The sequence below is a fragment of the Nomascus leucogenys genome, chromosome 13 (genome assembly GCF_006542625.1).
Source record: "Nomascus leucogenys isolate Asia chromosome 13, Asia_NLE_v1, whole genome shotgun sequence".
Classification (NCBI taxonomy): domain Eukaryota; kingdom Metazoa; phylum Chordata; class Mammalia; order Primates; family Hylobatidae; genus Nomascus; species Nomascus leucogenys.
Window position 1 is genome coordinate 51,544,129 of NC_044393.1, and position 26,446 is coordinate 51,570,574.

Sequence of the window (26,446 nt, forward strand, 5' to 3'; positions counted from 1 at the left end):
TACTTTAATTTTTGTCTCATGGCAGTTTGGGATAAAATGTACACATTTGAGAAACCCTCTACCTGTAAAGTGAAATCACTTTTGTTTGACAAATAATAGATTGAAACAAATGAGAATATCTGGCCAACCAGCTTTTGTTTTACAAGAGCTATGCCTTGCCAATACCTTTAATATCTAGGTACTCTCCTTTCTTTTATAGGTTTACCTACGCAAGTATCTATCAAAATGCTACATTGTTTTATTCATGAGCACTGAGTATACTAAACTGTGAAATTAAACCACATTTCCTCATTTGAAATTGCAAAACTTCTTCCTCTGGACTTTCCAGTGATGAAGTACTGGGAGAAGAGTCAGAATGAATAAGCAAAGAGGTTACTGAATACTTCTTTTAAAAGGGTGTGTTAAGACATGGGCAACTAGTCCAGGGAGGAAGAGCCGATGGCTTAATAGTATGTGGTGAGACATTGGTCTCTGGATTTGCAGCATTACCAAATTTGTCTATTTCACATGTCCTTGAAATGTGAACTGTGTACTTAACTGCAGGTTATTCAGCCCTGCAGTTATTACCTAATGTTCCCATGAAAACATTACTTTTATTTCTTTCAACTCTCTGTCTACCATGGTTATAAGATGGTCCAAGTTATGCCCTCTAACAAATATTGCTTAATATATAATGTACATTGGTAGTTCAATGGTTCTTAACCCTGGCTGTACATTAGAATCACCCAGGGAATCTAAAACACATACGTATACACCAGAGAGTGGGCTCCACACCAGCTCAATAAAATCAGAATATCCTGGGTATGGCTTGGGGCATCAGTGTTCTTTTAAAAGCTCCCTTAATGATTTTAAGACAGCCAGAGTTGAGAACCACTAGTTTAATGGGATAAAAATGTGCCATTTATTGTAATCTGCGTTTGTTGGAGAATTTTTTTCTTTTAGTATTATAGTAATCTGAAAACAGATATGCTTTTGCAAGTAAATTGGATTTAGCAAGATTTCTTGTAAAGGAGTTCTTATCTTAGCCAAAACCTTTTAAGTATACTTTTGCGACGATCTCTCCTAGCATACTTATAATCTTTTTTTTTTTGAAGATTCAATGATAAAGTTTTATTAAATACCAATACTGGCTAGGCACAATTAGACACATTATTATCTCATTTGCTGTATCTGGTATCAAAAAGCAAAGCCTGAAAGATTACCATAGATTTTGATGGCCTCATTAACATAATTAATCTGTAGTGACATTCCCTGGATAATAAATACGGTTTTATGTCCGTGTGTTTTCTGTGTCTTCCAAGTTGCTACAGGGCTCTATTTGATAGCATACTTATAATCTTGGAAGAAAAAAAATATTTCTCAAAATATTGACACATTGCATTCCAGAAGTTTTGAGTCATGTACAGGATGAAAAAACTCACTGAAATTCTCTTTAGATGTCTACAATATCTACCTTTCAAAGGACTTTTGAATAATTGCCCATTTTCTCATTGTAAGCTTGATACAGAACACTCAGCCCATTGTTCTGTTTACCTTTTTCTAGGTTTGAGTTCAGTCTGTGCCACCTTTTCACTGTATATTGGTCAAGTATCATTATCTCATTGAAAAGTATAGTAGGCCTGGAATACATTATACAATGCAGATGAGATAGAAATGAGAACTCTCTAAATTGTGAAGGCCTACTTAGCCATAAGCTTATTTTTATTAAGAGACAGGGTTTTGCCGTGTTGCCCAGTTTGGTCTTGAACTCCTGAGCTCAAGCCATCCTCACACCTTGGCCTCCCACAGTGCTGAGATTACAGGCATGAGTCATCATGCTTGGCCCATAAACTGATTATCTAAATCCTAGTCTCCTAAGAGACCAAATTATTATCCTTATTATCCTTCAGTGTGAAGTGAGTCTGACAGCTCCATATACATGTCAATATACTGACAAACGTTTATACCCACGTATAGGAAACACTTTGCCCTGCCCCTAGGAGACCCACGAAGCTGCTGCTTGTGAGGGGTGGGGAAGAGAGATCTCAGGATGATGTCTAAGTTCTCAGTGAAACCTGCTCTTCCTCTTTCTGAATGTTTCCCACCTCCAGCTCCAGTGCAGGTGTCCAGCTCACCAATTATCCTTATTTTTTTATCTTGTCTTTTCCTTTTAGGAATACAGGTAGAAATTTGTGGAGTTACAGATAGTTTGCATATGTTTTGTCTGAATATTAGAATTTGTCATAATCAATGTAATTAACATGTAAAAACTATTCCTGTATGGGAAAAATGAGTCAAATTTAAGCAATTTATCTTTTCTTTTCTTTTTTTTTTTGAGACAGAGTCTTGCTCTGAAGTGCAATGGCTCAATCCCGGCTCATTGCAACCTCCAACCTCCTGGGTTCAAGCGATTCTCCTGTCTCAGCCTCCTGAGTAGCTGGGATTACAGGTGTGCACCACCATGCCCAGCTAATTTTTTGTATTTTTTAGTAGAGATTGGGTTTCACCATGTTGACCAGGCTGCTCTTGAATTCCTGGCCTCAAGTGATCCGTCTGTCCCAGCCTTCCAAAGTGCTGGGATTATAGGCGTGAGCCACTGTGCCGGCCATAATTTTGGATAACTTTTGAGGAAATTGGGAAAATGCACGCTTCTGCCCAATTAGTGATAATTACAATGCTGAATCTACCAGTGTTTAAATCCTTTAACTGTAGAATTAGGAGAAATATCCTAAAATTTTAGAAGAAAGATGGTCAATTAACTTATAAGTTAAATGTTTTGTGTAAAGAGTCTGTGTATCCTTCAGCAAAATAGGGCTTTCATATAGACAAGGAGACAATTATAAGTTCACAGGTTTAGTTAATTTTCACCAAGTGAAACACACTTATGCAACTAAGACTCAGAACAGGAAGGAAAACATTAATGGAACCTCAGAAGTCCTTCATGCTCCTTTCTAACAGTCACTTATCTAACACTGTAGATTAGTTGTGCCCATTATTGAAAACTTGCTTATGAATTGAAATATACAATTTGTACCTTCTTTTGGTGGTGGGGAAGGTTCTTTTGCTCCGTTTCATATGTGTTATTGCAGAATATTAATTCATTGTTTTGTACTATTCCATTGTTTGGATATAACACAATTTATTCATTCTTCACTTAATGGATAGTTTGGGTTTCTGGTTTGGGCAATGATGTACCACAGCACTATAGACATTCTTATGTGTCCCTTGCTAAATATATATATATATATTTCTTTTGAAGATATATGTACAAGTGCAGTTGCCGAGTCATGTGTTCAGCTTCACTAGATACTGCCAGTTTTCCGATTTATACTCCCATTAACAATGTATGAGAGTTTCAGTTGCTTCAGATTTTTTTTTGCATCACACAATACTAAAACATAATAAGTCAAGGATGCATGTTATAACTTTTAGTATAACTAATAAAAGAATAGCGAAAACATATAACTGATAAGTTAATAGGTAATAGAATGAAATAATAAACTTAGTCCAGAAGAGTAGTAAAACGGGTGAGACACATAGAAAACAAATAGTAATATGGTAAATATCAACCCAATATGTTAGTAATTACATTAAATGTAAATGGACTGCATATCCCAATTAAAAGATTAAGAATGTCAGATTGGAGGAAAAAATCTCAAGTAGATATTGCTTATAAAACGTATCTTCAATATAAGGACACAGGAAGATAACAAAGTTATGCAAGCACTAACCAAGCTGATGTAGTTATACTAATATCAGACAAAGTAGACCTTAAAGTAAAAATAATTATTAGAAATAAAGGACATTATATAATGAATAAAGGGTTGCTAATCCAGCTCCTATTTTAAAAACTTATGTGTAATTTTTCAGACCCAACTATGTGCAGTTACAAAGACTTTATCTGACAGGCCTTACGGGAGAAAACTGCCCTCCCCAAATCCGACTTGGTGTGTGGCCAATGCCCTGTAGTCTCTGAAATGAGTTGTTGCTGTGATTCAGGCCCTGCTGGCCAGCCATACTCTTATAGATAGCTGCATCCCTAGCCCGGGTTCTTCATTTAGAGGCCTCTGATAGCAGAGACCTTTCTCAGGTGCCTCTAAACCACTAAAACCACCTTAGTAGCGGGGAGAGGGGAGCTTCAAAGACTGTTTTTTCTCTACTCCAGTGAAATACTTTTCCACTCCTAGCTCTTCTCCCTCTCCCTATCCTAGGCTCCTGTATGCATGATACTGCAAGAACGTTTTTGGGAGGGTCCCTCGATAGTGAAAAGAGCTCCATATCTGTGCTGATTCACCTGACCCTTGGCTAACGGCACCATTCCATGGGGAGAAAATAGACCAGGGACATTAGCACTTTCTTTTGTTTAGCCTCTTGCTTTATAGCATCACAGTAAGTGATTAAAAGCTTGACTGTTAAAAAGTTAATATTAACTTTTTAATCTTGTTTCAATTGAGTACTCAGACACCTGGCAGTTCAGCTTAGAGCCTAACAGTGGTTAATCCACCAGGAGGCTATAACAATTCCAAATTCGTATGCCCTTAATGATGTATCCTCAAAATGCATAAAGCAAAAACTAATAGATACTTGAAATGTATTGTATAACATTCACACAGAAAAGAGTATACAGCTCAGTGAGTTATTACAGAGTATATCAGTATACCCAAAACATTTAACAAAACCAACACCTAACAAGGCTCACTTGAGATACCTCTTAATGACTGTGGCTTTCTCCTTCCTTAAAGGTCACTACTGTTTGTACTTCTAATAAAAGAGATTCGTTTTGCCTGTTTTTAAGTTTTATATAATAGAATTATTAGTATATATTTATATTTGGCTTCCTTCACTAATATATTGGTTAGATATGTTTCTAACCATCTTCTGCTGAGTATTAACCTCCTGTTATCATTTCAGATGTTTTAGAAAACGATTATGAGAGCTTACGTGTATTAAATGTTGAAAGAAATGGAAATATTATTTATACCTATAAGGTATGTCTGTATTCTTTTTTATTGTGGTAAGATGTAAAATTTACTGTTTTTAATCATTTATATTCTCTTTTTACAGAATTCTATACTGTATCTTATTGAAGGGTAATGAATAAACTTGTTGGCATTTAATCTTAACATATGACTTTGTGTGTGTGAGACTGAATAAAGTGATTGAAATTTAGTAGTATTAGGCTGGGCATGGTGGCTCACAATTGTAATTCTAGCACTTTGGAAAGCTGCAACGGGCAGATCACTTGAGGTCACGAGATCGAGACCAGCCTTGCCAATATGGCAAAAACCCCGTTTGTACCATAAAATACAAAAATGAGCTGGGCGTGGTGGCGCACACCTGTAGTTCCAGCTACTCAGGAGGCTGAGGCAGGAGAATCGCTTGAACCCAGGAGATAGAGGTTACAGTGAGCTGAGATTGTGCCACTGCACTCCAGCCTGGGTGACAGAGCGAAACCGTGTCTCAAAAAAAAAAATTTTTTTTAGTATTAAATGTTTCTTCATTTTAAAATAAAACTAAACGGGCATATCTGACATAATACTCAAATTTTGAATCAATGAACAATTTCATTTTCTAGACAAAAAATGCCAAGTAAAAATGTTTAAACCTAATTAATATGTTAACATTTTATCATTGGAGAAATTATTAAATATGATTACTCTCTTCAGACGTAGATATGTTAGGACTTTTGAAGCATTATTATTATTTTGTTTTTAGAAACAGAGTCTTGCCCTGTCACCCAGGCTGGGGTGTAGTGGCACAATCATAGCTCACTGCAGCCTCAAACTCATGGGCTCAAGTAGGTTCCTTGAGCTCCTGCCTCAACCTCCCCAGTAGCTAGGACTACAGGCACGTGAAGCATTGTTATTTATCAATGTGTTTTCAATGTCAACTGTTCTAAGGAAAATTTAACTTTAATAAGCACACATGAATAATTCAAATGGCCAGTTTGTTTGCGCAGTTATGTCACTGTACTTTTTAAAGTAAAAATGATTATTTTAAGTTGTGTCTTAGAATGGTACCTTTAAGGAATTGTGTGATTCACAATGGTTTACTTAAAAGAATGTTATGGACTTGTCCTAGCCATCCCTATTATCTATCATATGTATATATTTTCAAAGACATAAGTGGAAGTATAAAAAGATTTACGCCTTCACCATGCTCAGTCCTACTAGACAGTTACCCAAATTCACTGAGCTCTACACTGTTGATCCATTTCATTCTTTGAGCCCAGATGACTAGCTGAACTGGATTCAGTTCCGCCTCTGACAGGCACAGAAAGCTTCTTTTAGAGTGCTTACTGCTAAGATTGAGTTATTGCAGGTTGGTTTTAAAACTAGTAACATTCTAACTTCCTAAACTATGACATTTAATAAACATCTGGTTAATTTTTTTTTAGGATGATAAGGGAAATGTCGTCTTTGGATTATATGATTGTCAAACCAGACAAAATGAGGTAAAAATCATAGATTACTCATTGGTTACTTTACTGCCTTTAGAGTTTTCTTTGTCTCCTCCTTTTTCTAGATATAAATTCCAACTTTATTTTCTCTTTTTCTCTAAACATTTATTTGAAAAAACAGAATTGCAATTTGAGGCATACACACAGACCAGGGTAGTCTTTGGATGTTCAAAGAACTAAGAAAGGTTGGGGGTTTTATCAGAAAGAGAAATGTTACACATGGCTTTGAAAGAAAACTCATTGGCAATAGGAAAGTTTCCAGGAGCTGGCAAGATCTCATTGGTGTGTGAAAGCAGTAGGTAAAACTAGTTTTAGAGCCATGGCAGTTTGTTTCAGCAGCTACTAGGTGAAGCTGTTCTTAAGTTTATGGCATTTGGTCATTTTGGCAGCTGGCTTGCACAGTACCTGGGCAGGCACTTGTGCCCTGTGTGCTTCTCTTTTCCTCTCCTGATCTCTTGATTTAACTCGATTGAGTATGACAGACTAACTCCAATTCTTGTAATCAGTTATCACAGTACATGCAACTGTTTTATTCATTTATTTGTTGATGGGCACCTGTTTCTAATATTCGCCTATTATGAACACTATTATATACATAGCTATGTTTTAATTCTTCTGTGTGTGTATCTAGGAGTGGGAATACCAACTTTATTTTCTAAAAAATTATATTTCTTTGCTTTCCTTCTCTTCTCCCTTAACGATCTCTTGATCCTCTTATCTTAAACAAAAAATGCAAGGACTGTTGGACCAAAAAGTGAGGTGAAGTCTCTTAGACCTTTGAGATTTAAGTAAAATTGGCCCAAACAAATTATTCAATATCCTGTAAGAAAGTAGGAGGTCCAGTGTCCTCCTTGAGATTTGTGTACTCCCAGGTCATCGTAAAATGACTTCTGACTCTTTCTGCTTCTGCTTAACCTTCACGTGTCTTGTTTCTCATTATTTCTTAGTGATCCAGACAAGGAACCCTTTTCCTTATTTTTTTCCCCCAAATTACTCACATAAGGCGTTGGTTGATGTGACAGGCTTTGTCTAATTCTGGGAACAAATGGGAGGGAGTAATTTTGTGCCTATGTAAAAACAATTTAGAATTGAATATTAGACATCTTTGAACTTAAGTGTCCTTTATCCATCACAAATTTCTTACAGGTCACCTTACTCTTCAGGGTTCCAATATGCTGCTTGGTTAATTCTCTCTTCCCTTCTTCCACCCCTTTCACCTTTATTCATTAATTCATTCACCCATTCACTGATCCAATAAATAAGTATTGAGTGTTTTCCCTATCAGGTGCTGGAGACACAGTGATGATCAACATAAACTCTTTCACAATACACAGTCTAGGGAAAGAGAATAAAATCTCAAGTTTTCAGTGCAATTGTTAGCTTAATTTCTGTGTGGCATGTATTCTAAAAAGATGGGTTGAGAGGAGACACCATAGTCTGTCTGCTGTCAATCCAGTTGTGGTGACTGCTGCTATCTTTTGTGGTCATATTCCTCTCTCCCAAGAGTGTGAGCACTTGACAGTAGGAGCGCTTTGCATACCAATATGTTTCATCCCTGTCACCTTTAGCTTACTGCCTGTGAGTGGTAGGAGTGCAGCGAATGTTTTTCAATGGATTGATAGTGATGGGTTCCCTCCAGAGTGGCTGTTTTTCAAAAATTTTCCAGTGACAAAGCTGCTTTGAATTCCAAAATGTGAAAATTAGTCCGGAAAATAAATTGGCCAAAGGATAAATTAATAGGAAATTTAAACTAGTTTTGTAAACAGGCAAATTTTTCTTCTGAACCGTAGTTGCTAAACAAACCCTCCCCTTCTCCCGTCTCTTCTCCACATAAGCACAACCCTTACAGCCCATATGTTTTTTTTACTGACCTTTTGATGGTTTTATTGAAGGAATGGATTTGTATACCAAATCTAGATTTAAAATTCTTTTTTTTTTTTTTTTTTTTGAGACGGAGTCTCACTCTGTTGCCAGGCTGGAGTGCAGTGGTGCCATTTCAGCTCACTGCAACCTCTGCCTCCTGGGTTCAAGCAAATCTCCTGCCTCAGCCTCCCAAGTAGCTGGAACTACAGGTGTGTGCCACCATGCCCAGCTAATCTTGTGTGTGTGTGTGTGTGTGTGTGTGTGTATATTTTTTTTTCTTTTTTCTTTTTTTTGTTTTTTAGTAGAGACGGGGTTTCCCATGTTGGCCAGGATGGTCTCAATCTCTTGACCTCGTGATCTGCCTGCCTCTGCCTCCAAAGTGCTGAGATTACAGGTGTGAGCCACCGCGTCTGGCCTAAAATTCTTTTCAAGTACTATATTTTTCCTTGGAAAGGTGCCACCATGAGAAAGATGGTGCCATCAAGAGAAAAAAAAATCTTTCTCTTGGTAATTGAGCTTCAGGATGGGATAACAGTGTCTAAGTCTTAATGCTTACCCATCCTTCTCTAAAAGTTTTTATTTTTTAAATTTGAAAAACTAGTACAGTAATGTCCTGTTGTACTCTTCACTCGGTTTCTCTCAATTGTTAAATCTTGTGTAACTATAGGATAATATATTAAAACCAATAAATTAATGTCAGTACGATGTGTGCATATAGTTCTATGCCATTTCATCACTTGTGTAGATTCCTGTAATTACCACGCAGTCAAGAAAGAGTTACTCCATCACTACAAGATCTATTGGTGTTGAAATTTTACCAGTTCGAATGAAGTATATAACTATTATCTCCTTTTGAGTCTCTTTACCTTTCCGTGTTTTTGATTGTCTTTGATATTTCCTATACATTCTTTAAGATCCACATCAGGCAATGTTATACTTTTTGCCCTGATTGTCAAACATAATTTAGAAAACACAAGAGGAGAAGGAAAGTCTATTGTGTTTACCTGTATATTTGCTCTTTCCATGTTCTTTCTGATGTTAAGATTCCTTTTTTATCATTTCCTTTCTCTTCCAAGAACTTTTTTTAGCCATTTTTTTAGGGTAGGTATGTTGATGACAAATTTTCATAGTTTTCTTCATCCGAGAATGTCTTTTTTTCTTTTCATTCCTGAAGGATAATTTTGCCAAGTATAGAATTCAGGATTCATAGTTCTTTTTGTTCCTGTCTTGAAAAACGTGCCACTTCCTTCTGGCTTCTCATGAGAAATCTGCTGTCTTTTGAATTCCCTCCCCACCACCCCAATATAGATGTCACTTTTTTCTTTGCTGTTTTTGAAAAATTTTTTTTCCTTCTCCTTAGTTTTCTGAAGTTTGATTATGCTGTCTTGGTGTGGATTTGTTTGGATTTTCCCTGTTTGGGGTTCACTCTGCTTATTGAATCTGCAGTATCTTGCCAAATTTGGGACATTTTTAGTCATTAGCCAATATTTCTTCAAATATTTTTTCTTAAAGTTCCAATCTGTTTCTCTTCTCTTTTTATAGACTCTGATTACAAGAATGGTAGATCTTTTGTTATAGTCTCACAGATCACTGAGGTTCTGTTTCTTTTATTTTTCGATTTTCTGTTGTTTAAATTAGGTAACTTCTATTGTTTTCAAGTTCACTGATTCTTCTGTCCGCTTCACTATGTTGTTGAGCCTATCCATGGAAGTTTTGTTAAAAAAAAATTGGTAATTGTATTTTTCAGTTGTGAAATTTCCATTCGTATTTTTCTTTGTACTATTTCTTGCTGAGACTTTTTTCATTTGCTTCAAGCATGCTTGTAATTACTTATTGAAGCATTTTTATGACCGTTTTAAAATCTTTGTCAGAAAATTCCAATATCTTTGTTATCTCAGTGCTTGTGCCTATTGTTTTCTCATTCAGTTTGAGATCTTCCTGGTTTTTGGTATGACATGAGGTTTTCTATTGTATGTTAGACATTTTGAGTACTACATTATGAAACTCTGGATGTTATTTAAGTCTTCTCTTTAGCATACCTCCTGTGATAATTTGCCTATTGGGGAATTAGCGGGGTTGGTGGTACAACCTACTACTGCTACTACTGCTTGTGCCGGGGGAAGGTCCAGGTTCCCCACTTGGCCTACTTGGACACCCCAGTGGAGAGAAGTGTCTTGTTATGGCTAGACAGAGGTGGGATTTCAGTCTCCCCACTTGGCTCCACTGATACCACAGCAGAGGAGCAGGATGGGGGAAAGGTAGGTGAAGGCCTGGTTATCATTGGGTGGTAGTGAAAGTTTTGGCTTCCCATTCAGCCACCTTGGACACCATCCCAGTGAGGAGGTGGAAAGGGACCTCTTTACTACTGGGTCTGGGTGGGAGTCCAGGATCCATGTGGCTTTGCTGGCACTCTTGGTGGGGGAAAGCTTATTTACCACTGGGAATGGATGAAAGTCCTGATTTCCTACTTGGTCTTCGTTACTGTTCTCACAGAAGGGGGAAGGCTGCCTTGTTATAGCTGGGCAAAGGTGGGAGTCTAAGCTCCCCATGCAGCCTTTGCTGGTAGAGATGGGAGTGGGGTTGCATTTTCTTTTGTGGTGTTTGACTGGAGTTAGGGTGGTTATAGTAAAAAGGTTTCTCTCTTGCTATGTTTCCCCTTTCCAGTTCCTTTGGCTAGAGAGCATGGGTGTGTGTTTGTTTTTGTCCGCTCCCATCAGTATTTCTGTTGTTTTCACCTCTTTAGCTCTGAGTCTAGGCTATATGACACAAAAAGAAAACCCAGGGAACTCACTACTGTGTCATTCATCAGGATCTGAGGTCCCTAAAAAGTCTGCTGCCTTCTCTCTGCATTTTGGAGTCGTCATTGAAACTTAAAAAATGTATGTCCAGGGTTTTAAAACTGTACTTGGTGGGAACAATAGGGACAAGTGGGTTGACTCCACTTTGCCCTGCCCCCCCACCTCAAGTTTTGAGTTAATGGTCTTGCCCTGCAATATGCAAATGGGAAGGAGTGTATTACTTATGCTTTCCATTAGCATAAGTAATGGGATAAGCATACGCACGGTCCCAGTAGCTTTCCTTCCTCACCCTCTTCCACCTCTTTCTCCCATCTTCTGTCGTGTAGGACTTCCCTGGTAGTGCATACAAGAGTGAACATGACCTAAACTGGTTGGATACAAGAGAATACTTTGCTGGGAATTTGGGACATGGACTCTTCTCTTTTCCACTAGGTTTGGTGATAAGTGAATTCACTGGGTTGGAATTGCTGTGGCTTTGGGGAATAGAACTTGGAGCTCTATTGTGTGGAAGCTGACAAATGTATTGAACCCAGAAAGCTAGGAGAATGTGTATTTCTAGCTCTGGATCAAGCCAATACTGAAGTAACACCCCATTCTGTTCAATTTCATGAGCCACTAATTGTCTTTTTGCCTAAGCTAGTTTGGGGAAGATTTTTTGACGCTTGGAGTTAAAGACTTCTGATACTTACACACCTATTTACCTAGAAATTCCACTTTGAGGTTTTGATTCTACAGAAATATCTGCACAAATTCACACAGGTTTATGTAAAAGGTTCATTGGATTATTATATTACCTAAATGTAGGAGGCAAACTAAATGCCCATCAGTAAGTTTTTGGAAATTGATACAGCTCTTAAAGGATTAAGAAGTCTATAAATGTACTGGTACAGAAGGCTCTCCAAAACATATTGTTACATGAAAAAAGAAAGTTGTCAGAATAATACATTCCATTTATGTTTTTAAAAAACTTGCAATGTAACTGTGTAATGTAAGTGCATAAATACAGAAAATTTATAAACATACTTCCTTTTGGAAGAGAGTTGGGATTGGCTGAGTATAAAGCACTGCCATTTCTTTTGACCTTTTATTTTTGTTTGAGACAGGGTGTCGCTCTGTCACTTGGGCTGGAGTACAGTGGCACAATCACGGCTCACAGCAGTCTTGACCTCCTGGGCTCAAGTAATCCTCCTATCTCAGCCTCCCAAGTAGCTAGGACTACAGGCATGCCACCATGCCTGGCATATTTTTTAAAAAACTTTTGTAGAGACAGGATTTTGTCGTGGTGTCCAGGCTGGCTTTGACTTCTTATTTGATGGTGTTTGAATCTTTTAAACATTGAGACTGTACTTATGTTATCTTTGTAATTAAAAGATAACAAACTAAAAATTAAGTGTATGTACCCATTCTTCTTAGTAATAATTTAGAATTAGATTCTTCTTAGTAATAATTTAGAATCCCTCAGTTAGAGCAAGAGTCAAAGGAAACTGACAATTCTCACATGAATTCAGTACCTGATTAATTGAAAGTTCACTTTCTATAATCAATTGTTCCCTAACTTTCCCAGCTTTTCCCGTAAACTTCTAGCTATAGGGGTCTGGTGTGTTCTCAATACTTTTTTAGTGTGCAGATACTAGTAATCTTCTTAATACTTACACTATTTACTGTTTCTCTTAGTCGGTTCTCTTCTGAGGTCCGAGACTGTCTCTTTCCCTTATCCTCTGGGTGTTCTTTAAGAGAGCCTGCCTAATAGAACTGGTGTTCTCTAGTTCCTCAATCTCTACATCACATCCTCCTGCGTGGGCATTTTCATTTTCTTTAATATTCAAGAAAATGGAATCTTGCAATATTTTGAACATTTTAAACAACAAGCAAAAAAAATTAAGACTACCTTCCCAGTCCTCTAAATATGAAAGGCCTGTGGGAGATGCACTTGTGACAGTGGCTAAGAAAACTAATGATTATTTTGTAATTAATCACCTCAGTAATTACAATAGCTAACATTTGAGTGCTTATTGCACTAAGTGCTTCATATAGATTATCTCACTTGATCCTCCTAACAATCCCATGAGTAGATGTTATGATTCCTATTTTACTGATGGGAGGGATAGAGAAGCTGAATAATTTATCCAAGGTCACACAGCTAGCAAGTGTCAGAGTCAGGATTTGAACCTGGATCTAGCTGGGTTCCAACGTCTGTGCTCTTAACCACTATACTTGGTTGTCTCGTGGCTAAATATCAGTGCCAACATGGCTTACAATAGCAAACTTTTTTTTGGTAAAGAGTAGTCTGGAATGTGTCAGCATAGCTAAACTAGTTTGATTCTTTACTGAAATATTTTGCCCCAGTAATACTTAGCACAGAGCTTAATGGGAATTTATGTTCATACAATTGTTATTTAATATATGAAACTTCAAATTAAAAAATACTTTTGTTTTAATAGCTTCTGTATACTTTTGAGAAAGACTTGCAAGTTTTCAGTTGCTCTGTCAACAGTGAAAGAACTTTGCTTGGTAAGTTGAGCTCTTATTGCTACATCTCAAGAACTGAACTACATCTTTCAAGAGTTTCAAAGTATTAGATTTTTGCAGTATTAAATTATTCTATAACAATAATTTCCTAGGAAAGAAATGTTCTTGAAGTTTGAAATAAAGAATATGGAGGGTATACCTACAGAAAAGAATGCTTTGTGTTCTGCCCTTATCTTCCGTTGACATATCCTTTAAGCCCTCATCTATTTCAGGTATAAAATGGTAAACTTTAACAAGCTACCGTATGGATCAATTGCTAATGGATTTTTTTTTCTTTTTCCATTAGCTGCAAGTTTAGTTCAGTCTACTAAAGAAGGAAAAAGGAGCGAACTTCAACCAGGTAATGAAATTACACTTTTTAGTACCTATGGGTAGATGAAGTTTATTGGTAGATGATTTATTATACTACCAAATAAAATTTCAAGCATCTTTAGAAATAGCCTTATTGTATCTCAGAATAAAAGGCAAAGGTCATGTCAAGCATGAACAAGACTTAAAAAAAAAATTTTTTTTTTCAAGCAAACAGAAAAGTACAGACAATGATCTAACAGTGATTCAGCAGAAGTATGAAGATGGTAATTAGTACGTGCAGGCTAAATAAATGCTGAAATAGAAACCTATGGTCAGATGTTGGTATAAAAGATTGGGAAAGTCAAGAATGCATGTTTTCTTATATCTGGTTAATTATTGATTAGTACCTAACGCATGGTAAGTACTACAGCAATACTAAAGATTAATTCTGCTCATTTGCCAAGGTCCACTTTATGGTTTTGTAGCTATGTGATGCTCCCTGGCCCCTCCCCACCACCTTTTAAAAAGTGCTGTAAGTCATCCCTCTGTCTATAACTCAACAGTATTGAGTGCCTGCTGGGGGTCAGGCATTATGCATGGTGCTGGGGATACAATGGTGTGTAAGAGAGGTATAGCATCTGTCCTCATGGGGCTTTCAGTCTAGTCTAGGGTTTCAATTGCAAATGCATACATTGGCCAGAGAGACCATGTAAATATGTGAAGCAGATTGAATGTAAGAAAAAAATCAAGTGACCAGCAGAATGCCTTTGTTTTCCATTTTTAACATAGAAACCAAGAAATATTTTTTTTCTTTAATGAAAAAAAAAATTCAAGAGGTATAGGGACTAGTAGTAGGGTGGGGATGTCCCAGGAGCCACTACTCAGCTCTAGCTTTTTGTTGTCACTAGCAAGTCTAGTGGAACTGGCTTTTCAATTTATCAAGGGAAGTCTGGAGCTCTTTGTAAAGATCGAATTTGTAAATGTTGGCTTGAATATACTTAAAAATCCTACTTGGGACAATAATAACCACCTGTGGCCTGGAGCCAGCCTGTGATTACCATTGGTCAACTTCTGGCCTAGTGGGTCTCCTATCAATCTCTTACTATTCTGCTCCCAGATGCTTTCCATCTGTTCTGTTTATTTGACGCTTAAATTCCTTCTTAAATTACTTCTTTTGTTAGCATATTTCCCACTCAGATGTATTTTCCTGCTGTTGCATGTGATGGAAAAACCCGTTGTACTTACTTTCCACATGAGGCTTGTGAGGCACTCCTGGGCTTCTCATGATACACATTTCCTCAGAGCCTAGTCTGCATGGGACCTTCTTGAGGGCCTCAGTAAAATTGTTTATGGGAGATTTGGTGGGCAGGAGGCTCACCTGAAATGTCATCATTTGTATTGCTCATCCTAACCCTCCCCCTGCCATGATACACTGAGAATAACAACCCCTTCCGTCTTTGGTGCCATGTCCTCATTTTTCTAGTACTGTCAGCACTCTGCTCCTTTTAGAATTAAGCGCAGGGCTTGCTTCAGAGCAGATGGAACTGGAATAGCTTAAGTGAAATATGATCTGGGACATTGGTGTGCTGACCCTTAAACAAGGGTATGGGCAAAACCCCAGGATATGGCTGCGACCTTTGGGCTAATAGACCCGTTTCTCCAAGAAGAGGAAAGGCCTAGCTGCTGTGTTCCTGGAGGTGGTGAGGGTGGGCATCTGTATAGAACCTTGGGTTGGCTCCTGTGTCCTCCGGTTCTTCTTGAGCCTTATTTTTTTAGCCTTAAAAATTCTTTATTATGTTGGGAAACTGAGTAGTAACTATATTTTTTACATCTATCTATTGTTCACCATCTATGCCTGACTGTCACACAGAACAGTAGTCCTTTATGATTATGTAGATTATAAAATTTACTTTCAGGCCAATTTTAAACTTTACTTGATTGCAACATTAAAGTCTATTCAGGGATGCTTGCTCAGTCTTAAAAGTTTGATGCACTTACAGTGAGATTATCTGCTTGCATCTTTAAAAACAGTTCAGTGAACATTATTAGTTATTATATTGGATACCTCACAACTTTACCATGTTGGCCAGCTCTGCCTAGGTGTAGTCTGACAGTGCCTCACCTCAGCTGCCCTATCTGTGTCTTGCTTTCTGCCAAGGGCGCTTGGGAAAATCTACTTACTGCCTACACATGTACAGCTTGGAAGTATGGTTGAGCATGATGCCCAGGAGAATAACCCATGACCACTGGTGGCAAGGAGCTGAAAGACAAATGGTCTTCCTTTCCGTCTCTAAAGTGGGTAATTGTGAGGTGTACTCCAAGCAGCTTAAAATCCAAGGTGGTCACTAATTTGATAATGCCCCATTTACTGGTATACTTTTCTTCCCTGTTTCATTCTTCCCAGTCCCTTATGCCAATCCTGGCTAGAGTGATCCTAGAGTTATATTGTTCCCTGAGGTAAGTTTTTATCTTAGTGTGAATTTCCCCATAACTGTGCCTGAAGCAGAGATTTGAGTCCAATTAATTTATTTGGGGAATGATACTAGGAAAGGCCATTAGGGGAATGTCTAAACAGAGACCTGAAATTGGGGAGGGAACAAGCACGAGGCTATGGAGAAAGCGCATTTCTGGCAGATCAAACAGTCATCACGGGACTATACTTCGTAGACTCGCTATTCAAGGATAGTGAGGAGGTCGGTGAGATGAGTGGAGTGAACAAGGGGCAGAGTGGTAGGAACTGAGGGCAAAGGAAAAAGGAGGTGAGGTGCAGACAGATCACATAGACCAAAGGAGGCCATTGTAAAGGCGTGGCCCTCATTCCTAGTAAAATGGGAAGCGATACGCATACTGAGCAGGGACGTGATCTAACTTGCTTCGTAAAAGGATTGCTGTAGCTGCTGCATGGAAGATGGACCGCAGCAGGGCAAGGAGAGAACTATTATAGTCTAATGGCTTGTACTGGCAAAGTGGAGCAAGGGCTAAGTGGCTGTGTTTGGATGTATTCAAAAGATCGACTTGTCAAGATTGGCTGCTTGGCCAGGCACAGTGGCTCACGCCTGTAATCCTACCACTTTGGGAGGCTGAGGCAGGTGGATCACCTGAGGTCAGGAGTTTGAGACCAGCCTGGCCAACATGGTGAAACCCTGTCTTTACTAAAAATACAAAAATTAGCTGGGTGTGGTGGCACATGCCTGTAATCCCAGCTACTTGGGAAGCTGAGGCAGGAGAATTGCTTGATCCCAGGGGAAATAAAGGTTGCAGTGAGCAGAGATTGCACCACTGTACTCCAGCCTGGGTGACACAGTGAGACTCCGTCTCAAAAAAAAAAAAAAATATATATATATATGTATATGCATGCATGCCGCTGGATTTGATGGCAACATAAGAATAAGAGACAAGTCAAGCGTGACTCACTTTAAGGTTTTTTGGCTAGAACAGGTAGAAGGGCATGTGGGTGTGTACGTATGTATGGGAGGGGCAGGAAAGAAGAGTTTCATTTTGGACTTGCTCAGTTTGACATGCCTAATAGACATCCCAGTGGAGATGTGAGGTGGAGTTTGGAGATGAGTCAGAAGGCCAGGTAAGAGGGGTAAGAGGTCAGGGCTGGAGAGACACATTTAGGAGTCATCAGTATATGAAAGGTATTGCTCATCATGGGAAGGTTTCATTTTGTTCAGTAAAGATTTCAGATGATGTAACCAGAAAGCACTATAGGATTTATTAGAATGTTTTATTTGAACGAATATTTTGGAAACGTTTATTTTGTCTGTCCATCAAATGGCCTTACAAGCCGTTTGATTACGAGATGTGGTTTGTCTCAGGTGGGGTTTAACACTGTTGCTTAAAATAAGATTTTTCTACTGTAGATGAGACAAATTGTACCATTTTTTTGCAAACAGGGTTCTTTGATCCACATACTTTACAATGCAGTTTTTTTCTTTTTTTAATAATGCTCCTTTTCTTGGCTGTAGAGATGGCAGAGTGAATATTTTATGGAGAAAATGGCTTTCCATAGGACACCAGGCTCTGGCTGTCCCCTTTGTCCTCCCCTGTGGAGTTGCATTTGCCACAAGTCACAGCAGATTCCCACTGGGCAGCAATTGGGGTGACCATATGGGTCAGGAGCCCCATTGCCACTGAGATTTTCCAGAGCTCCCTCTCACCATCACAGACAGTCAAGTGTCACAGATGCTCTGTGAAGCTGTGATTTGATTCAAGAGCTTGAATAACCAGAGCTCCTTCAGAACCAGGCCATATTGAACTCTCCCATCCTTGTCACCATTTCACAGCATGTGCCTGGATCACACCACGGTCTTTTGCTCACCTCCGTTCTCCTCATGTCATGTCTATCCCTCTGCCTGATCCTGCTGTCTGTCCTTGTGGTATCCAGATATTGCCTGGTCTTGTGTTCCCCTTCAGTGATGGTCTCCCAGTCTCCATTGATAATCTTTTTTTTTTTTTTTTTTTTTTTTTTGAGACAGTGCCTTGCTCTGTCACCCAGGCTGGAGTGCAGTGATGTGATCTCAGCTCACTGCAACCTCCACCTCCCGGGTTCAAGTGATACTCCTGCCTCAGTCTCCCGAGTAGCTGGGATTACAAGTGTGCGCCACCACACCTGGCTAATTTTTTGTGTTTTTAGCAGAGAGGGGATTAGTCATGTTGCACACGCTGGTCTTGAACTCCTGAGCTCAGGCAATCTGCCAACCTCAGCCACCCAACATGTTAGGATTACAGGCATGAGCCACTGTGTCCAGTCTCCACGGATATCTTGATTCTCAAAATTCTTTTTTTTTTTTTCCCCCGAGACGGAGTCTTGCTCTGTCACCCAGGCTGGAGTGCAATGGTGTGGTCTCGGCTCACTGCAACCTCTGCCTCCCAGGTTCAAGTGATTCTCCTGCCTAAGCCTCCTGAGTAGCCGGCACCACAGGCATCCACCACCACTTCCGGCTAATTTTTGTATTTTTAGTAGAGACGGGGTTTCCCCATGTTGGCCAGGCTGGTCTCGAACTCCTGACCTCAGATGATCCACCCACCTTGCCTTCCCAAAGTGCTGGGATTACAGGTGTGAGCCACCACTCCCGGCTGTCAAAATTCTTAATTTAGCACCTCATAGAATAATGGGATTTTATGGCTGAAAGGGATTGTAGAAGTAATCTGGTTCTTTGCTCGTTCACTTTATTCTGATTATTTTTGAGACAGGGTCTTGCTCTGTTGCCCAGGCTGGGGTGCACTGACATTCTTATGGCTCACTACAGCCTCGAACTCCCTGGCCCAAGGGATCTTCCCACCTCAACCTTCTGAGTAGCTGGGACTATAGGCACACACCACCATGTCCAGCTTGTTCTTAATATTTTTTTCATTTTTTTGTAGAGATGGGGTTTCACTATGTTGCCCAGGCTGGTCTCAAATTCCTGGCATCAAGTGATCTTCCTGCCTTGGCCTCCAAAAGTGTTGGGATTACAGGTGTGAGCACCTTGCCCTGCACGTTTTATTATGTTTAATAATGAGGCGTTGAGGCCTAGGAAAGCTTGGTGATTTGCTGTGAAGTAAATACCAGGATAATGGCAGAACTGAAACTAGAACTGATGTCTCTAGAATCTTAACTCACAATGCTTCCTTTTTCACTGTGAAAGCACATGGTATGTTATTGAGAGAAATTATTGTTTGCAAAGGTTTACTTTTATTATGCTAGTAATATTAGTCAAATGTCTGGGTTGTACTCCAGAAGGGAAAAATTAGTGTAGAAAGGTGTTTTCTGCCTTCAAAGATCTTCCCATTTTAAAGGTAAGAAAATCTAGCTGCCAGCTGGCTATCTCCTTTGGGTACAAATTCCTGCTTAAAAAAAAAAAAAAAGCCAAATATGGTGATTCTTTTTCTTTTTCTTGTTTTTTTTTTTTGAGACAGAGGCTCATCTGTCGCCCACGCTGGAGTGCAGTGGTGTGATCTCAGCTCACTGCAACCTCCGCTTCCTGGGTTCAAGCTATTCACCTGTCTCAGCCTCCTGAGTAGCTACAGATGAGTGCCACCACGCCTGGCTAATTTTTTTTTTTTTTTTTTTTTTAGACGGAGTCTCGCTCTGTCACCAGGCTGGAGTGCAGTGGTGCAAACTTGGCTCACTGCAACTTCCGCCTCCTGGTTTCAAGCGATTCTCCTGCCTTAGCCTCCCGAGTAGCTGGGACTACAGGTGTGTGCCACCATGCCCAGCTATTTTTTTTTGTATTTTTATTTTTTATTTTTATTATTATACTTTAAGTTTTAGGGTACATGTGCACAATGTGCAGGTTTGTTACATATGTATACATGTGCCATGATGCTGTGCTGCACCCATTAACTCGTCATTTAGCATTAGGTATATACCAATGGAACAGAACAGAGCCCTCAGAAATAATGCCGCATATCTACAACTATCTGATCTCTGACGAACCTGACAAAAAGATGAAATGGGTAAAGGATTCCCTATTTAATAAATGGTGCTGGGAAAACTGGCTAACCATATGTGGAAAGCTGAAACTGGATCCCTTCCGTACACCTTATACAAAAATTAATTCAAGATGGATTAAAGACTTCAATGTTAGACCTAAAACCATAAAAACCCTAGAAGAAAACCTAGGCAATACCATTCAGGACATAGGCATGGGCAAGGACTTCATGTCTAAAACACCAAAAGCAATGGCAACAAAAGCCAAAATTGACAAATGGGATCTAATTAAACTAAAGAGCTTCTGCACAGCAGAAGAAACCACCATCAGAGTGAACAGGCAACCTACAGAATGGGAGAAAATTTTTGCAACCCACTCATCTGACAAAGGGCTAACATCCAGAATCTACAAAGAACTCAAACAAATTTACAAGAAAAAAACAACCCCATCAAAAAGTGGGTGAAGGATATGAACAGACACTTCTCAAAAGAAGACATTTATGCAGCCAAAAAACACGTGAAAAAATGCTCATCATCACTGGCCATCAGAGAAATGCAAATCAAAACCACAATGAGATACCATCTCACACCAATTAGAATGGCCATCATTAAAAAGTCAGGAAACAACAGGTGTTGGAAAGGATGTGGAGAAATAGGAACACTTTTACACTGTTAGTGGGACTGTAAACTAGTTCAACCATTGTGGAAGTCAGTGTGGCGATTCCTCAGGGATCTAGAACTAGAAATACCATTTGACCCAGCCATCCCATTACTGGGTATATACCCAAAGGACTATAAATCATGCTGCTATAAAGACACATGCACACGTATGTTTATTGCAGCACTATTCACAATAGCAAAGACTTGGAACCAACCCAAATGTCCAACAACGATAGACTGGATTAAGAAAATGTGGCACATATACACCATGGAATACTATGCAGCCATAAAAAATGATGAGTTCGTGTCCTTTGTAGGGACATGGATGAAACTGGAAACCATCATTCTCAGCAAACCATCACAAGGACAAAAAACCAAATACTGCATGTTCTCGCTCATAGGTGGCAATTGAACAATGAGAACTCATGGACACAGGAAGGGGAACATCACACACCAGGGCCTGTTGTGGGGTGTGGGGAGGGGGGAGGGATAGCATTAGGAGATATACCTAATGCTAAATGATGAGTTTCTTTTTGTATTTTCAGTAGAGATGGCGTTTCACTATGTTAACCAGGATGGTCTCAATATTCTGACCTCATGATCCGCCCTCGCCTCAGCTTCCCAAAGTGCTGGGATTATAGGTGTGAGACATCATGCCTGGCTGTGATTATTTTTCTAGTGAGAAAATTTCCTCTATCTCCCTCAAAAGGTTTTTTTTCCCCTCCCAGTTAAAATAAACTTTTGGCCTGGCACATGGTGAAACCCCATCTCTACTAAAAATGCAAAAAAATTAGCCGAGTGTGATGGCGGGTGCCTATAACCCCAGCTACTCAGAAGGCTGAAGCAGGAGAGTTGCTTGAACCCAGGAGGCGGAGGTTGCAGTGAGCCGAGGTTGTGCCACTGCACTCCAGCCTGGGTGACAGAGTGAGACTCAGTCTTGTAAAAAACAAAATAAAACAAAACAAAATATTTTTATATATATATATACACACACACACATACACACATACTTTTAGGTCAAAAAATATATACACACACATACATACACACACATACTTTTAGGTCAAAAAAATGTCAGCTTGTACTATTTAATATACTAATTTAGTCATACACATTTAAGATAACAAAAAGAAAAATTCATTTCCCCTCCCATACTCACCTCTCAACAGAGCATTTCTATTCTATTTTTCTTCACAAATATCTTTGACACCAATGTCTTTCTTATTCCCAGACCCATTTTTTGAGTCATCAAGCAGATTCCCAAAGTAACTCATCCATACCCTTGGTTGTAAGATCCTGTCACTAGGATTTTCACCCTAAGCCACAAGCACCCATTTACCAAACATTGGATTTTCATTTGTTCTGTAGTATGTATATTATATGATTCAATATAATAACTCACTGTCTTTTTCAAGTCATATTTAAAAGGCATGTTTATAGATAGATCCAGACCTTCCAATTGTTAGGATATAGCTCAGAAATTGTTTTACGTTCTTTGCTTTTTTCAAAAAATAAAGCAGTGCTGTCAGGCTGCTTTTTTAAATGTTGAAAACTAACACTGATTAAATTCCACACTTCTGGGCCATCCCCAGATTGTATATTATTTTTCACAGTGAAGTCACTGAGAGACACTGGATCATATTAGAGTCTCAATAAAAGCTCAAATATAAGGCCAGTCCTTCTTTTCTACGGTTTAATCTTGGGGGAGGGGGAACCTTGACCTAAATTTAGATATCTTTGGTAACTCCATGCAGGGAAGCTCGTGTCCGTGGACTTCCTCCTGATTGCTGTATTTTATGGCATTTGCTCAGATGTGACACTGAAAAAATAAGTGGGTCATTATCAGTGCTGTACCACTGTCCCCGAGGGAAACCCAGCCTGTGTCCTACTGATAGATACTGTCAGCCTTAACATGTTCATGTATCAGAAATCTTTTTATTTTTCTACACAAACAATATTTGCCATTGTGCTGCCGAATTGGAGTGACACAGAATCGCACTGTTTGTTTAGACTTAAAAGCCTAGAGGGCTTGTGGAGCTATGCTAAAAATGGCATGGAGTGAGTATAAACAGCTTCTTCACTCCGTGCCCATTGGTTTCTCCCTTGACATCTTTTCTGTGTCTCTGTTGGATTTGTAGAAGTGTCAAAGTCAAACTTTAAGAAAATTACCATTTTTCCCCCAGTAGAATAGCTAATACAATAGTTAGCATATGTATATTTTCAGAAAGTTCAGACATGTCTACATTTGTAAATCATAGAATTGTGATAATTGGGAAAAATGATATCCATTAGAAACCCGTTAGGCCCTCTTATATGTTGCTGGTGAGGGTGCAAAATAATATACAGTGATCTTTGATTTCAGACGCCGCTTGTGTTTTAAATGTGATGCTTTTCTGTAAATGCAGAATTCTTATAACCTGAAATTTGTCTCCCTTGTATCTACTGTTGTTTCCAGGGCTGTTCAAAGACTTCCCTTTTCACATTTGCATTTCTTGAGTATCCTGTGGTTTTCATAATAAAATGCAGCTTCTTTAGGGCTCCTGAGGGTGTGGAAGGCAGGTCCTTTGCTGGGCTGATTGCACTTTTGGGGTCTTGGAGCCACCACACATCCTAGAGAGTAGAACTGGGAACAGATTTACAGTTTCAGTCTCCTCACAGGACTTTAGGATGGTAGAATTGTTTTAATAGTTTATAGTCCCTGTAGTAGGATTTACCAGAAATTGCTCTTCCTCCTTGCTTTGGAAAAAATAATGTGTGATACTATAATCTTCGTTACTAAAAGCCTTCTTTTCTCTGTAGGATCAAAGTGCTTGACTTTGTTGCTTGAAATCCACCCTGTTAACAATGTGAAGGTTCTAAAGGCTGTGGATAGCTATATTTGGGTTCAGGTAAGTAAGCATTCCATTTATCACTTAACTCATTAATCAAAAGGCGTGCAGCCTAGAATTGGGGTTTACAAAGTACCTTCACTCTATCATATTTAATCTTCAGAACAGTCTTGTAGACTACTATGGCTGGAAGTATCCGCTCTTTCTTTGCAAGCATGGAAATTAAGAACTCGAAGCTAGCTCCACCAACTCTGTTATACTGTCATTTGTTTCATAGTAATGTAATATTTTCTCATGACAAAATATCGAATATTAAAACACATTTAAGGTAAGCTTTAAAGTGGTCTATGTAATGTATTTACATGGTTGACAGATTAAGTATCTATGATTAAATGGCTTAATCCCCAAATTTATCAACTTCATGAGTTGATGCAGAAACTCCATGTATAATGTAGGTGGCATAGATATAGTAGTCCTCATTATTTGCAGATTCCATATTTGCAAATTCTGCTACTCCTAAAATTTATTTGTAACCCCTAAATTAAACACTCGTAGTACTTGGTCAGTTATTTGCAGATACATGCTCAGTGGTGAAAGGATTTGTCACCCAACATGCACATTCGCAATTGAGGTTGAACACGGCGATGCCCTGCCTTTTTTGTTTTAGCTCTCGTACTGAAATGACAGTTGTTTTCATGGCCTAGTTCCATCTTTCAAATTTTTGTGCTTTTTCCTGGCGATTTCACTGTTTAAACAGCTTCCAGGAATAGCGCTGAGGCACTGTCTGGTGTTCCTAAGTGCAAGAAGGCTGTCAGATGCCTTAGGGAGAAAGCATGTGTTTCAGATAAGCTTCATTCAGGCATGAGTTACTATGCTGTTGGCCATAAGGTTAAGGAGTGTCTTTAAATAGAAACACACAAAACAAAGTTATATACTGATCTATTGACAAACATGTTGTGGCTAGAGGCTTCAAAGAATTTATCCTTGTTTGGGTTTGGATCATAATCCCAAAAGACAATCCTGAACACCATAATCCTGAATGTTGAAATCCTGAAAGGTCAAAAGTCTAAAGTCCCAAAAGTCATGATCACAGGGTAGTTAGTATACACGAGTGTCTATACTTTCAAAACTGTGTATGTTATTATTGCCTATTTTATTGTATGAGGTGGACTTTGAAGTGTTCTTTTGCGTTTTGCTTCTCAGATAATTCTTCTTTTAAAAATACATCTTTTAAATAATTTTTAAAATTATTTTCTTCCAGAATTATATTTTTGGGATTTTGATCTTTTGGGATTTCAATATTTAGGATTATGGCATTTGGGATTGTGTCTTTCAGGATTATGATCAACTCCCTTTGTATTTTCCCCAGAAACAATGGTTCAGTATTCAGTTTACAACATTTGTGGTGACTTTACAGAACATAACTACTGCACATAATTTGAATCAACTGTATGTGTTCACGCAGTGCTACAGCATAATTTCCTTTTGCCTAATTTCACATTTTGTTACAGGGTTAAAATATCTTTTCTTTTGGTCTAGCTAGAGTCGATTTGCACCATTCAAAGTATCTGCCTTTTTGTCCCCCAAGCTACTACCAGCCTCCAGCCTATGGGCCTCCCTATTCCAGTGGGTTAGGGGAGAGGGTTGTCTCTCTCTGCCCGTGGTCCTCCCCTGTCAGCCAGTCCTTTCAGCTGCACATTTCCCCGCCACTCCTGACAGCACTGTGGGTCGCTCCTCAATTCCAGACATGGCCTGGTCTGAAGCTCCCAAGCTGCATTCTCCTACCCTCAGGAAGCCACTCCATCTACACTGTCATCAGTGTGGGGAGGCTGGGGACAGAGCACACTTCCCTTTTCTGGTCTATTCTTTGGCTTCCTCAGCATCTTGTTAGGGCTGTATAGATGGTAGAGACATGACTGAAGGATTGGGGTAACTAAAGGGAATTGGAGCATAGAAAGGGGAAAAGTTTTTAAAAGCAAGTGGTTATATACATTGCAAATATATTAAAATCTACCAAAAATTGTATATATTAAAGTGGTTAAAATGGTAAATTTTATATTATGTGAACTCAGTTTAAAAAAGTTAAAAGTGGCTGGGTGCAGTGGCTCATGCTTATAATCCAAGTACTTTAGGAGGCCAAGGAGGGCGGATTGCCTGAGCTCAGGAGTTTGAGACCAGCCTGGCCAACATGGCAAAACCCCATCTCTACTAAAAATATAAAAATTAGCTGGGCATGGTGGTGCGCTACTGTAATCCTATCTACTCGGGAGGCTGAGGTGGGAGAATTGCTTGAACCTGGGAGGCGGAGGTTGTAGTGAGCCAATATCATGCCATTGCACTCTAGCCTGGGCAACAGAGCGAAACTCCATCTCAAAAAAAAAAAAAAAAGTTAGAAGTACGTGGAACCAGGACAGCATCTATAGGCCAGCCAAAGGAGAAGTCCCAACCCAAATAAAGTAAAACTTGCACTCATTCTGTGGACCCATCTCAGTCCATAGCCCTGCCTCCTGCCCCCATTTCTATGCCTCTGGAGAGAGAAACTCCTCTAAACCCCAGTGGCAAATACCCACCTTCTCCCTCCTGCCTCTAGAGAAATGACATCTACTATGCATTGATTGAG

General features: G+C 39.1%; 1 protein-coding gene across 2 annotated transcripts in view; it reads left to right on the top strand.

Annotated features, from left to right (window-relative positions):
• Positions 1 to 26,446, top strand: part of GSAP (gamma-secretase activating protein) — a 101,012-nt gene that overhangs the window by 5,733 nt on the left and 68,833 nt on the right. For both annotated transcript variants that reach the window (XM_030825353.1, XM_030825354.1), the window contains exons 2-6: positions 4,891 to 4,967; positions 6,377 to 6,433; positions 13,542 to 13,611; positions 13,916 to 13,969; positions 23,798 to 23,886. In XM_030825353.1, the coding sequence (XP_030681213.1) occupies positions 4,891 to 4,967; positions 6,377 to 6,433; positions 13,542 to 13,611; positions 13,916 to 13,969; positions 23,798 to 23,886 (347 nt within the window). The remainder of the gene's footprint in view (positions 1 to 4,890; positions 4,968 to 6,376; positions 6,434 to 13,541; positions 13,612 to 13,915; positions 13,970 to 23,797; positions 23,887 to 26,446) is intronic.